The sequence below is a fragment of the Anabrus simplex genome, chromosome 4, assembly GCF_040414725.1.
Source record: "Anabrus simplex isolate iqAnaSimp1 chromosome 4, ASM4041472v1, whole genome shotgun sequence".
NCBI lineage: Eukaryota > Metazoa > Arthropoda > Insecta > Orthoptera > Tettigoniidae > Anabrus > Anabrus simplex.
Window position 1 is genome coordinate 72,088,901 of NC_090268.1, and position 13,944 is coordinate 72,102,844.

A 13,944-nucleotide genomic window follows, 5' to 3' on the forward strand; every position below is an offset into this window, starting at 1 on the left:
TGACTGTGGGTAAGGTGGGATGACCATGGTTGGGAGCATGTGTGAGGTTAGGAGGTGGAGAGTGGTGGTACAGTTGTGAAGAGACAGGATGAGGTAGTGGAGGAGATCCAGTGAGGGTATGGGCGGCTGGTAGGGGCTAGAGTGGGGGAGAGGTGGGAGAGCTTGATGATATGGTGGAATTTGTGTAGGGGGTGGGCGGGGGCGGGGATGCATAGTGGCTGATGGTTGGCGGGTGGATGGGGGTGGTGAAAAGGAGGGTTCCACTCGGTGATATTCTCCGTAGATTTGTGCTCCGTTGTTGATGAGTTGTTGTACATCTCGTTCTGATGGTAATTGCAGGCGGACCATATAGGTAGGGCCGTGGATGTTTCGGATCCTTATGGCCTTCTTCACTGGGATGCCTGCAGTGCGGAGTTCCTGAATGATGGCTCTTGTAGGGATGTCCGGGTTGATGCCTCGCAGTACACAGCTGTGGATGGACATGGAAGATGGTGGCTGCTCGGTCGGCGTTGCTCGGTCGGTGTAGTACTCTTGTTCGGATGGTGTAACCTGGTCAGCGGTATAGTCCTGCAGAGTTATGTCGGACGTTGTTTGCTGTGGACTGGGGGGTTGGTAGATGGGAGGGGGGGGGAGGGTCGAGGTCATGACCGGGAAGGAGTGGCAAGGTGTGCTGATGGTGGTTATGGTTGTGGCAAGGGTGCTAGTAGTGGTTATGATGGTTGTGGTAGTGGTTGTGATAGGGAGGGAAAGTGGCATTGGTTTAGTCTTTATTGGAGGCTCGTGGAGGATGGGAATTAGTTCAGGTTTGGCTTGCAGTTGATCTATGATGTTCTGTGGCGGAGTTATTACTACGTAGTTGTAGTTCCGAAGGTTGACTCCCTGTAGTATTAGGCGGTGCACTTCTTGGTCGGTCCTGACTTGTAGTAGGAGGTGCTCTGAAGGTCTCTTCGTTCGGCCATCTATTACTCGAAAGGATTTTACAAATTGAGCATATTGTGATTTAAGTGTTTGCTGAATTTCAGTCTCTGGGATAGAGAGATCTACCCAGGGGAGGAGTACGTAGGGCATGGTATTGGGGAGGCGACTGCCAACTAGGCGTCTGCCTATTTGTGCTTTTTTGAGCTCGGCTGGGCTGCGATTAGAGATGTGGGCCACCCGGCCGAGAAAAAAAAGATTGGGATGAGTGATTTGCGCACTACGGAGATCGGAGAGGAGATGTCGTAAGACCTCTATTATTTCATATTGCGTTGGCAAGAACACAAAAAGTACGGTACCACTCCAAGCCTTCGTCCAGGAAAATCTTTAAATTGTGCATGAAGAGGCCAACTGCGACTTCGTGCAGATAATATTGCCGATATTTAATATTACTGATGTAATTTACGAGCTTAAGTGAACATATGACCATACTGCATAGTGTTTTGTAGGCTGTCGTCATTAGAATCAGTTTAGACCATTGTGCGTCTATGTCTGCCATCTAGCGGAGAAATTTTGTCGCAGCGTAGTCGCAAAAAGGCTCGCATAGAGCAGGCAGTATAGGAGGATCGAGACGGCGGTGGCTTTGCCAAGCGTACCTTCTGGCTTTAACTGTAGATGGCTCTGCCAGTGTATTTGAGCGGAGAAAATATTTCTGGGTTGGCTACTCTGCATGCAAGGATGTTGGTGAGATTGTTTATATTGTGTTTGTTGTTATTAATGCTGCCATGCTTTACCAGTGTATATGTTTGATGCATTAGTGGGTAATAGTATGTGACAGATGTATTTGACACTTTCGAAATGGACCACGAAGAGCCGAGTGGATTTAAAAAACAGTTTATTTGTGTGGAATACCCAGGAGTGGTCGTTAACGAAGAAAACATGTTGAGAACGTTAGGAGGAATACACAATATTTCGACGGTAGGCCTTTTATGCACATTAGTAAACTTGTAGGCTCCCATTTCTCCAGAATATGCACACATTTAATTCTTGTTAACCGTTAATTTAATATAGATTAGGTGGAATTTCCAATGTGTGTTAGTTGCCTATAACAGAACTGAGAATATAATTACGATTATGTTCTGTAAACTGAAATTTGAAGTAATGAGTAAAAGTAGATAAGTATGTGCATTTATTATTATTATTATTATTATTATTATTTTACGTGTTATCAGATTACACGACTTGAATGTTAGCCTATAGCTCTAATCTGAAGATCTGTTCTGACATCAGACTTTTTTTTTAAATCTGTCAATAGAACTTTATAAGTTTGTCTGTAAGTGTATGCTGTATAATTCATAAGAGGGTGCATAATTGATCTCTTTTTTCTTTATCAATTATTGTAGTGGACAGCATGTCAAAAATGTACAGTAGAAATTGCTTTGCCAATCAAAACAATCAGGGTACAAAACATTAGTCACAGTAGCCGAGATGAATGATATAGGCTTACACAATGGGAAGGTCATCATACATAATGAGAAGGTCTGGGAAAGTGTGTATTACAAACAACATTGCCTCTAAGACTAATGATTTGGTAGTCGAAAAGAAACGCAATTGTTTCCAGTAAAAGAAAGTAGGCCTACAAACCTTTACTTTCAAAACATTCTTCCAAGCAGAAATAAGGCACTATACTAGACTTAACTAAAGTTGGCGTCTGACAGGTAAGGTTGTAGGGAGGAGCACTGCACGAGCCATTTCACGATGTTGCCACATTCCAGCATTCCTTTCTACATACTCTTACCCCTGGCTTCCGGCTCACTTGTTCCCTCCTTCATTCTGACCGCTGTGATCTGTTGTAGACTACCTGGCCAGGCGGTGTCGTCCCATTTGCGATCACTCTTATACAAACAATCAGGTTCTTGACAGTGACAGGTTTGGCAACTTCCAGCAAGACGAACTGCCCTGAAGTTTTATCTCCATGGCAACCGCAGTCGCCCCACCCTCGTTTCCATGGCAACCATACAGCCACTCCCTTTATCCCGCCTTGGCAGGCAGTAAACGGACCTCCCTCTAAGAAATGTCAGACGCCAACTCTTATTATTAGCAGTATAAGTTAAAAGTCACGTACTACTCAAACTAAAAAGATAAGTTTTTGATTACGACACACATTAGAGTTAGTGAAATTCCTGCTAATTTCTGTTTTAAAAACAAGATCATGATGGCTTTAATGTAAATCAGTAGTAAAATTCAGTGACAGTTATAAAAAGTTTTTTTAGCCTAAAACATCAAAATCACCGGGCGAGTTGGCTGTGCGCGTAGAGGCGCGCGGCTGTGAGCTTGCATCCGGGAGATAGTAGGTTCGAATCCCACTATCGGCAGCCCTGAAAATGGTTTTCCGTGGTTTCCCATTTTCACACCAGGCAAATGCTGGGGCTGTACCTTAATTAAGGCCACGGCCGCTTCCTTCCAACTCCTAGGCCTTTCCTATCCCATCGTCGCCATAAGACCTATCTGTGTCAGTGCGACATAAAGCCCCTAGCAAAAAAAAAAAAAAAAAAAAAACCATCAAAATCTATATGTCCATACCCAATCAGTCATTAATGATATGCATTTAGGGCTGTTACCCAGGTGGCAGATAGTTTACCTAGATTTTTCTTAAAAGTTTTCAAAGAACTTGGAAATTTATCAAACATTTCCTTGATAATTTATTCCGATCCCTTATTACTCGTCCTATAATTAAATAATTGCCCCTATTTGTCCTCTTGAATTCCAACTTTATCTTCATATTATGACCTTTCCTACAATTAAGAGCTCTGCACAAGCTTATTCTTCTACTAATGTTATTCCATGCCATCTCTCCACTGGGAGCTCAAAAAATACCACATAGTTGAGCATCTCGTTTCCTTACTCCCAAGTTTTCCCACCCCAAAGTTTGCAAGATTTTCATAACACTGCTCCTTTGTCGTAAATCACCCAGAACAAATTGTGCTGCCTTCCATTGGATCTTTTCCAGTTCTCTTATCAAGTAGCTCTGGTGTGGATCCGATACACTGGAATCATATTCTGATTGGGGTCTTACCAGTGACTTATGCGCCCCCTCTTTTGCATCCTTACTACAATCCCTAAATACTCTTATAACCATGTTAAGAGATCTGTAACCTTTCTTAACAACCTTCTTAATATGACAACTATATCGTTGCAGACATGGCTTTCATGAGTGGTATATTGCGCCTGAACATGTCATCTTTTGTTGAGGTCCAGGGCTGATACAAAAGAATGTTGAGTGTATTCTGCGAAGTCTGAATATTCAGGCGCTGTGCTTGAACGTCGTCTTTTGTTACCTGCTGAGGTACAGAGCTGATGCCAAAGAATGCCAAGTACTGTGTCTGTGAAGTCTGAATATCTTTGTCCACGACTGGCACGGACGGTTCAAAGCAAGTAATGGAGGTTAAAAGTGTACAGGTGCTTTATTTCACAAAATATAACATCACCCCTGGACCAATAATACCATTAATTAACCAGTTACGAGCACAAGTCTATAACATGCCGTAATGCATTATCGTAATATGTTATTTTACAAGCAAGGAGTATCTATAATGAATGAAAGCAAAGGATATCTCAAAAGATAGGTTCTACATTCTCACAAGAAATTCTACATTTTACAAACAAAAGACTTCACAAAGCGCAGTGATCATATAAAGAAAGTTGTGTGCGATGTACATACACTGTATGTAATTGATGTATTTATGTTTTAATAATATTACTAGCCAAAAACTGTCAAAACATGTCATGGGGTAAATATTTAGTGAAGGATTTCCATATATGAGACATTCTTTGTACAATTACTTTTTGGCAGTATTAATAATTTAAAAAAATTATTACAGCCAATGGCCAAAAAGGAATTTACATTAATAATAAAAAGAGATTATTCATCTTTGCGAAAGGTTGTTAGAGATTCGTGCTGACAAGTACAATTCATAGCATGGTATCTTTCACAGATCTTGCCGCAACGTTCACACACAGTCCGTGACTGGTTGATGGAACTTTTTGGTTTTACACAACTTATAATGAAAGCCATGTAGGCTGTGGCGAAGCATGTAACCAAGTGTCTGGGTTCATATACCTTGCCAGTCTTTGTAGATCATCGAGTAAAATTCACTACATATATCTCTCTTCTTTGTGCCGGGCTGAATAGCTCATACGGGTGAGGCACTGACGTTCTGACCCCAACTTGGTAGGTTCGATCCTGGCTCAGTCTGGTGTGGTATTTGAAGGTGCTCAAGTATGTCAACCTCGTGCCAGTAGATTTACTGACAAGTAAAAGAACTGTGGAACTAAATTCTGGCACCTCGGCATCTCCAAAAACCATAAAAGTAGTTGGTGGGACGTAAAATCAATAACATTATTATTCTTCTCTCTTCTTTGCCCTTAATTTCTCTACAATCTGCAAATAAGTTGGCTTAATTGGTAGCGGCAAGTGATAACGAAGGCCCTCTACGAAGAAAGGTTCACATGTTAACTCGTACACGAGCCTTGAAGGTGTACATTTCAAGACACATAATCTTTCCCTTTTTTTTCAGAAAAATTGCTTTAATTTTTTCTAGTTGCTCTAACTACTTCATTTTCAGATGTGGCCATACAATTTCCAAACAACACGTGAGTATGGGTGTGACTTAGAGATCAATTTCAGGGCTGTTTTGATAGACAACTTATTGAGATTCTTTATGCCGTAACTCTATTCTGGCATGTTCTCAGAACAGTACATGCACTATGTAATACTGTACTTACACTGCAACTGTTATAACATTTGGATAGTTTGTCAGCTCTCACGGAAACCTGAGTTGTTACTGATGTGTGATGTATTGTCATGTCTGGTGGGTGGTTCGACCAAGGGGGGAAAGAACATGCGTAATAGGCAATCATACCATGCCTTGACATTCTAGACAGCAACATTTCATAGACTACAGTACTGTACGCTGACAGAAGGGAAGTTCTGTCATTGCCTGTTGGCAGGTCACTGAGGTCCCCTTTCATCTGAAGTACAGCCGTAAGGAGCTAGACAGAGGATTATACCGGAAAGATTCCAATTTCCTGTTTTCAGCAAAATAAGAAATAAAACTATGTTGCATCATTATGCAGACTTATTTTTATTAGTATTAAAATACAAATGATTACAATTATACAAATGATGATTATGATGATGTGAGATGGTGTGAGAGGGGGACAGGGGGCATACCCGGTATACACATGTATGAAAGTATGATATTTAACATCACTCCAAGCTATGTGTTATGTTTAAATGTCGTACTTTCATACATGTGTACGCCGGGTATGATCCACCCCCTCCTCACACTATCTCACATCATCATCATCTGCTGGTTTTCTCCATATACTTTCTTTCCATTCTTCAGCTGTGTTCTATCCTACCCTGATGTCTTCCGTTACTTTTATTAGTTTCTATTTCTTCTACCACATTCATCCCTACCAAGCTCGATAGCTGCAGTCGCTTAAGTGCGGCCAGTATCCAGTATTCAGGAGATAGTGGGTTCGAACCCCACTGTCGGCAGCCCTGAAGATGGTTTTCCGTGGTTTCCCATTTTCACACCAGGCAAATGCTGGAGCTGTACCTTAATTAAGACCACTGGCGCTTCCTTCCCAGTCCCAGCCCTTTCCAGTCCCATCGTCGCCATAAGACCTATCTGTGTAGGCGTGACGTAAAGCCAATAGCAAATAAACATTCATCCCTGATTTGTCTGATGTCCTCTCTGATACTTCTCAAGCATGCACGGTGTGATAGAACATCTCATTTGGGGCTTAATGTTGTCATCAGCTCTGGCTTGGAGCATTGTACCAGCATACAGCGAGCCACCTTTTGACAAACGAGCATACCACTACAATTCTCCAACAGTAAAATATTCTTAAATTCAAACCCTCATTATTGTAGAAGACTTCCTCGGGAACAGTCAAGATTTTCTTTTGAAGACGCTGAGCAAAGTGCTCTGCAAAACTTTACCTTGTTTTCTTGACACGGCATAAGCCCAAAAAATGATATAGATGTTGATTCCCATAGGGAACCTGAAATATTTGTCCCAAATGAGTAAATTTATAATACCAATATGGTCCGTTATTGGACATTGTAAATTTTCCAGCTAACTCATTCCTGGTTGCCAGCATTTTGCCTCCGTGTGCTAAGTTGGACTCATCAGTTGGTACTTAGCACACCCACCAAGATGCATGGCTAGTGCATACCGTGGAGGCCACTGCATAGGCTACTTGGAGCCATCAGCAGTGCCAATGCACTATGAGAGACTTCGTCTCATTACCAAAAATTGATGCCTGCTTGGCCATCAGATGATATAGATGTTGATTCCCATAGGGAACCTGAAATATTTGTCCCAAATGAGTAAATTTATAATACCATTATGGTATTATAAGCCCAATAGCCCATATCATATCTACAAGTATGAGCCATGAACCATCAATGTTAATGTATTTAGGGTTGTTAATACTATAATAAATAAAATCGTATTTAATAGCAATGGTATTTCCAGTTAGATTCCAGCTATTCATAAGTTAGAGCCCGCCAGAAAGATGTTTTGTTCAACTAAAACAATGATCCCCAATTCCTCAGCAAAAGATGCAATTAATCACATACAAGATAGGCCTACTATCAGTTATTAGCAGCTATGTTGTGCTTCATAATGCAGCATGGTATCTTCAAGATGGTTATGATGATGATGATGATGATGATGATGATGCAGAGAATGCTGTGCATCTTGGAAGAGAGGAGGAGCATGGTGCAAGAGTGAGACAGAGAGGATAGAAAACGAGAGAGGCAATTGCGAGAATAATGCACAATTAGTGGAAATAAATTTATTTTATTATTTAATAAATAGTTCTTTATCTGCCATTGAACCTACTTTGAAAGGATTTTGGTAAACACTGGCACAGGCAAGTACCAATTTAATAAATAAGTACTCGGGAATTTCAGTGCATCAAAATGTCCAAACTCTTATTATAACAATGATGTCCCTCTTTTTCTTTATTAATTTATTTGTTAATAGAAAAAATATAAGTTAGAAGAAGCAGAAAGTTATAATAAGCTTTCCTTCATCGTGATATATTATTACGAATAAAACACCGTCTTGTTTTCTTTCTCTAATTTATTTCAGGATGATCCAGGTAATGCACGCCCACACACATACGCACGCGCGCGCGCGCGCGCACACACACACACACACAAAATTCTATTCAGCTATGAATGGCCACACTCAATAATTGCTGTCTATTTACAAGTCACTGTTCCTTTCACACAGCAGGAAGTCCTGGCTCGTTGGAATTAACCTGAGAGAGCTATAATCCTATTCACAAGCTCACCTTGCTTTCACTTCTCCAAGTCCAGTCATGCCACACAGCAGCTGCGGGCTGACTGCTACTGGCTACAACAACGCACGATGACTGTTCCTTGGTTCGACTCCAGAGACAGTCTACTAATTCACACAGTCAAACACAGTGAACAACTAAACAGCAATAGCTCAACAGTGTTAAACAGCAGGACATTTCTCCTTTTAACAATGATCATTAACGCTGTTCCAATTACACTGACATTGGTCGAGTTGGCTGTGCAGTTAGGGTCGTGCAGCTGTGAGCTTGCGTCCGGGAGATGGATTCGAATTCCACGGTCGGCAGCCCTGTAGATGGTTTTCCGTGGTTTCCCATTCACACCAGGTACATGCTGGGGCTGTACCTTAATTAAGGCCACAGCTGCCTCCTGCCCACTCCTAGGCCTTTCCTGTCCCATCCCATCGTCGCCATAAGACCTATCTGTGTCTGTGCGATGTAAGGGAAATAATTTTTTTAAATTACACTCACAATGGCTGTTCCAATTGCTGATTCTACGGCAGTCCTCAGTCCACTGAAGTACACACACACACACACACAGTACTCCGACGCAGCAATAACTCCTCGTTCAGACCTTGGTGGGACACTGGCGATAGCTAACACCCTGTCACCTCAGCCCAGCCACTGAACCCCAATACACTGAGATTGTCTCCACCACACTGACTGACTATCCGTGACTAGCCTCCTTTTTATACCTCGGATGATGTGAACTGGAATATCTATATGTATAAAATAAGAGTTTTGTCTGTACATTGCTGAGAAATTCAAAAGGATGGCATTTATGTATCAGTCATGTCCACAGTAACAAGGAAATGCACTTTTCAATTTTCCGTAATTTCTGTCTGTACGTATGTATGTATGTATGTACACGCATCACGAGAAAACGGCTGAAGAGAATTCAATAAAAATCGGTAAGTCAGGGAATAAGCCGCTACAATCTAGGCTAAAAATAATTGTATTCATGCTGAGTGAAATGGTAGTTTAGGGGAAGGCCTAAAATTTAATTCTCATATATTTATGTTATTACAGGTCGTATTTTAATGAATTCCAGTATGCGAAGTCGGAGAATAAGTCGCTATAATCTAGGATATAAATAATTGTATTCACGCTGGGAAAAAATTGTAGTTTAGGGGAAGGCCTAAAATGTAATTCTCAAATATTTATCTTATTAGTGGTCCTATCTTAATAAAAAATCAGTATGCGAAGTCAGGGAATAAGTTGCTAAAATCTAGGCCATAAATAATTTTATTCACACTGAGTGAAATGGTAGTTTAGGGGAAGGCCTAAAATGTTATTCTCAAATATTTGTTATTAGAGGTCATATTGATAAATACTACATAACTAAAGATATATAGTATTAAATTTCCAATCATTAATGTCTTGCTCATTGTTATCGTAGCGGCTATGATCACAAATATATTCATATCAGCGCCGAGTCGCGAGAAAATTGGTACCGGTAAAGAGAATTTAATGAAAATCGGTATGTTAAGTCGGAGAATAAGGAACTACAGTCTACGCTATTTATTTATTTAATTGTATGGTGATTGTAACTACAAATTTATAAGTCCAGGTCCAAGTGTTTCAGTCACTCTACAGCACTTGAAAGATGAAACAGGTCGCTGGGGCTTCCGGAGTAGGCATGAAGAGGGCAGAGCAGGATGACATGGTCCATGGTCTGCTCCTCTTCATTGCATTCACACATTGGAGAATCCATCCAACCCTACTTATGGTGTAAGAAATTGCAGCATCCATGCCCAGTTCTCAGTCTCTTGAGGCGACACCATAGTTTTCTTGGGAGGTCGAATCCCTTCATTTTCAGGGTTGGATTTAGGTCATGAGCATTTGTTCCAGATGTTGAAATTGACCACTCATTATGCTAGCTCTCGTTTAGATTAAAATTATCCCTCAAGAGTCGGCCAGCGAGTATACTTGCTGGTCTCCTAGATCGAAACATTAACTGTCTCCATGTAATGAATAGAATTTAACTTTTGAGTCAAAAGGCTTAAATGAATATGAAAGACGACAAAATTCCTGGTGAACTGGTAATGAGGGAGATGACCAGATCTTCTTTGCTTCTCTCAGCAGAGCTTCCTTTCTCCTCAAGTGGGGTGGTGGGATATGACTAAGTACAGATAACCAGTAGGGAGGTGTTGACTTTACAGTACCAGTTATAATTAATAATTTTACACATCACAGAGCCGAAAGAAAACTAATTGTGAAGGCCTAAAAGATAGAAAGCTCATAACATTGATCAACAATAACATTACATTGACCATTGTTTGTTATGATGTGCTTTGTGTCTCCTATTGCCACTCATCTACGGTAGATAGGATTACTGTTGCGTACCGAGCATTTTCTTTATTTGCTTTAGGTCACACCGACACAGATAGGTCTTATGGCGACATTGGTATAGGAAAGGGCTAGGAGTGTGAAGGAAGCGGCCTTGGCACTAATTACTTAATTAAGATACAGTCCCAGCATTTGCCTGGTGTGAAAATGGAAACCACAGAATCCCATCGTCAGTGCTGCCGACAGTGGGGTTCGAATCTACTATCTCCCAGATGCAAGCTCACAGCTGTGCACCCCTAACCACACGGCCAACTCGCCCGGTCGTAGAGAGTGTAACAGCCTGCCTGAATATTGACGGGAAGTAGCTGGGGAGTTAGATATCTTTCTTCTTTAACATGCCATTCCTCTGGTTCATACATTTTCTGATACTACTGCTACGTAACACACTGGTTCATCATAGCATTCGAGTTATTTAATCCCTACTTTGAGGCAATGATTGAAATGAGCAGTGTGTATATTTAATGGAATAATGGCAGAGGAGTGTTCACGGCTGTCTGCAGCCTGGTCATTCCAGCTCTGGAACTTTGGACTGTTAGATCGACACCATAGTACTGGTTGTTAAAAATGATAAAATGTGCTATTTTTCATTTGGTCAAGTATTTTATATGAGAACATTGCTTTTAATTGCTAGATTCCTACTTCCGTTTTTGTAATGACCTATGTTGACCAGTTAGGAAAACCACAAAGTCAGTCTTTCTGAGAATCCTGTAGCGAAGCACGGGTACGTGAGCTAGTTTGCTATATGGCTAGAGACAGAACATTTTCGTTGCATCTCCCAAAAATTCACAGGGAAACCAGAAAGCAGAAAGGCCCGCGGGGAACTACCCGGTTGTATGACTTGCTAGCCCCTTCCAGGAAATACCAAAAGGGGCTACCTGAAGCCTGGCACGTAACTATATTATAAAATCTATTATATCTATAACACTATTTGGAAAATTTAAATTTAAAAAAAACAGGCCACCTGAGAACACTACACAATTACAACAAAGAAGTTTTTAAACAGTGAAAGAAAGAAAAGGTAGTACATGCAGGTAATACAAAACATGTGCATACTATTGAGGGACAAACTTCAACCACAGATTAAGATGATGTGGCTGTTCCTTAGGTGCATACATGTCCTACTCTGTAACCTTCATTTTTCAAACAAGCTGTTCTGTTTGTCTTTCCGGCATTGGCACAACAATGTGTTTGGTATCAAGAAGCCTTTGTGTTGTTGTGCATTAAGCCGCCATTGCATTGAGTCCCAGATCCGCTGATGTATCCCTAGAGTGTTGCATATACACGTAACAATACTAACATAGGGCATTTTGAACATTTCATGTAAGAAAGAGTTTTATGTGCCGGGCTGAGTGGCTCAGACGGTTGAGGCACTGGCCTTCTCAACCCAGCTTGGCAGGTTCGATCCTGGCTCAGTCTGGTGGTATTTGAAGTTGCTCAAATACGTCAGCCTCCTGTTGGTAGATTTACTGGCATGTAAAGTAACTCCTGTGGGACAAAATTCCGGCATCTCGTCTCCGAAAACCGCCAAAAGTAGTTAGAGGGACGTAAAAAACAATAGTGTCATCGTCAGGAGTTTTGTGTTATATACTGGTACGTTCTGTTCCTGTGTGTTTCCCATGATTAATGTACTATGTATAGTTCTAGAAAATGAGTTCAAACATGGTAATAAAATGTTTCCAGACCCATGTCCATATAACATATTTTATTCTTCTACGTGTGAGGAATGTGTCCTGAATATTTGGCCCTATCTTATTGTTGCACCCTGTATAAATATGGCAGTATATAAAGGTGTGGAATTGTCGTTATGTGTTATAATGTTTATCTTTGTCTCCTCTGTCTGTTGCTTGCTTATCTGTTATGTGTTCCTGTTTGTATTCCTGTTGAACTGTAAGAATGTTGATGTACATTCTTTTTTTTGTACTCAGTAAATTTTATGATAATTATTTACATTTTGTATTGTTTAGGCATACTTGGAGAAGAATCGGCGTCTGGAGTTGCGTTTTCGTCCTGATGATGTGTATAGTAAACCTGCCTGTGGTGAGAGGCAGAAGAAAACATCTCTGCTCATCAAAATAAAAGTTAAACGTAGAAAACGGCCATTGGAGCCTGAACAGCAATCCACACTACACGACTCAAAAGATAACGCTTGTGCATCAACATGTGATCCATCAATCATTAGTTCAGAAGTCATAATCATGGGAAGAATAGATACAATATTCCGCTTTGAGAGTAAGTGATAATAGTTGTTGTCTCTGTTTAATGTTTTTAGGATTGTTAGAAATTTAAATTTGACACTTTGGAGTAATATATTGTATGTGATTAATTGCATTAATTGTTGTATAATACATGTAAGTTGTAGAGAGTAATCTACTAAGTAAAGCAATATCTGATACACACACTCGCATATTAAGTACAAAAATACTGGAGGGAAAAATCAACAAGTTGAATAGCTCTGTGTGTTTATGCACTGGCCACAATGCGTCTCCTGTGGATGGATTCAGCAGGCAACAAATTGCAGTGTTGATTATCCTTGATAGGAGTTTAATGCTTGGATGCTGCCATTTTTCATAGGCTAATTGTGCTCCCTCCTCAATTTCTAGTCTAAATCACAGATACTTGTATTAGCATACCCTGAACTGCAACTTACTTAAATCCAGATGCAATAAATAACAAAGAACTGCACATGGGTTGAGAAAAAAATCCAGAAAGCACACGAAAAAAGAGACAAATATAAAAGGTTTATATACCTTATTTCACTGCATGATCACCCCACTTTTTATACCAAAATTTTTGAAAAAATTAGTAGGGTGCGACCATTACGCGAAGAATATTTTAGTATCATTATTTGTATTACTGAAAAAAATGTATAACTAAGTTGTATTTTATACAGGTTTAAGGTGCATGTGTATATACTGTACATCAAAATAATTCAAATAGCCCAAATCAAATGACATAATTTATTCGCAACAGTTCTAAGATAAAATTATAAAAGAATTTAATTGTATAAAGTCCACCTGTTCAATACACGTTTGCCATTTGATAAATGGCCTGTCTAAAAAGCTACATAGGACATGTTTCGACCTAGCCTAGAGGTCATCATCAGCTGAAATAACAAAAAGATGAAAGGCACACAAAAACAGTGATACATAAATAACTTGAGATAAAATACAATCAAAAAATGCAATGAAAAATCTATGTTTAAAATGTACATAGCTTCAATCTTGGACGAATTTAGTTGTAACAGGTGTGGGTCCGACCGTATTTAATACAACTATTTGTTGG

General features: G+C 40.3%; 1 protein-coding gene across 1 annotated transcript in view; it reads left to right on the forward strand.

Annotated features, from left to right (window-relative positions):
- The first annotated feature begins 1,716 nt into the window (after positions 1–1,716).
- l(2)37Cd (general transcription factor IIIC subunit l(2)37Cd) overlaps positions 1,717–13,944 on the forward strand; it is a 52,434-nt gene continuing 40,206 nt past the window's right edge. The window contains exons 1-2 of the mRNA XM_067146229.2: positions 1,717–1,893; positions 12,627–12,891. Of these exons, the coding sequence (XP_067002330.2) occupies positions 1,774–1,893; positions 12,627–12,891 (385 nt within the window). The 5' untranslated portion in view covers positions 1,717–1,773. The remainder of the gene's footprint in view (positions 1,894–12,626; positions 12,892–13,944) is intronic.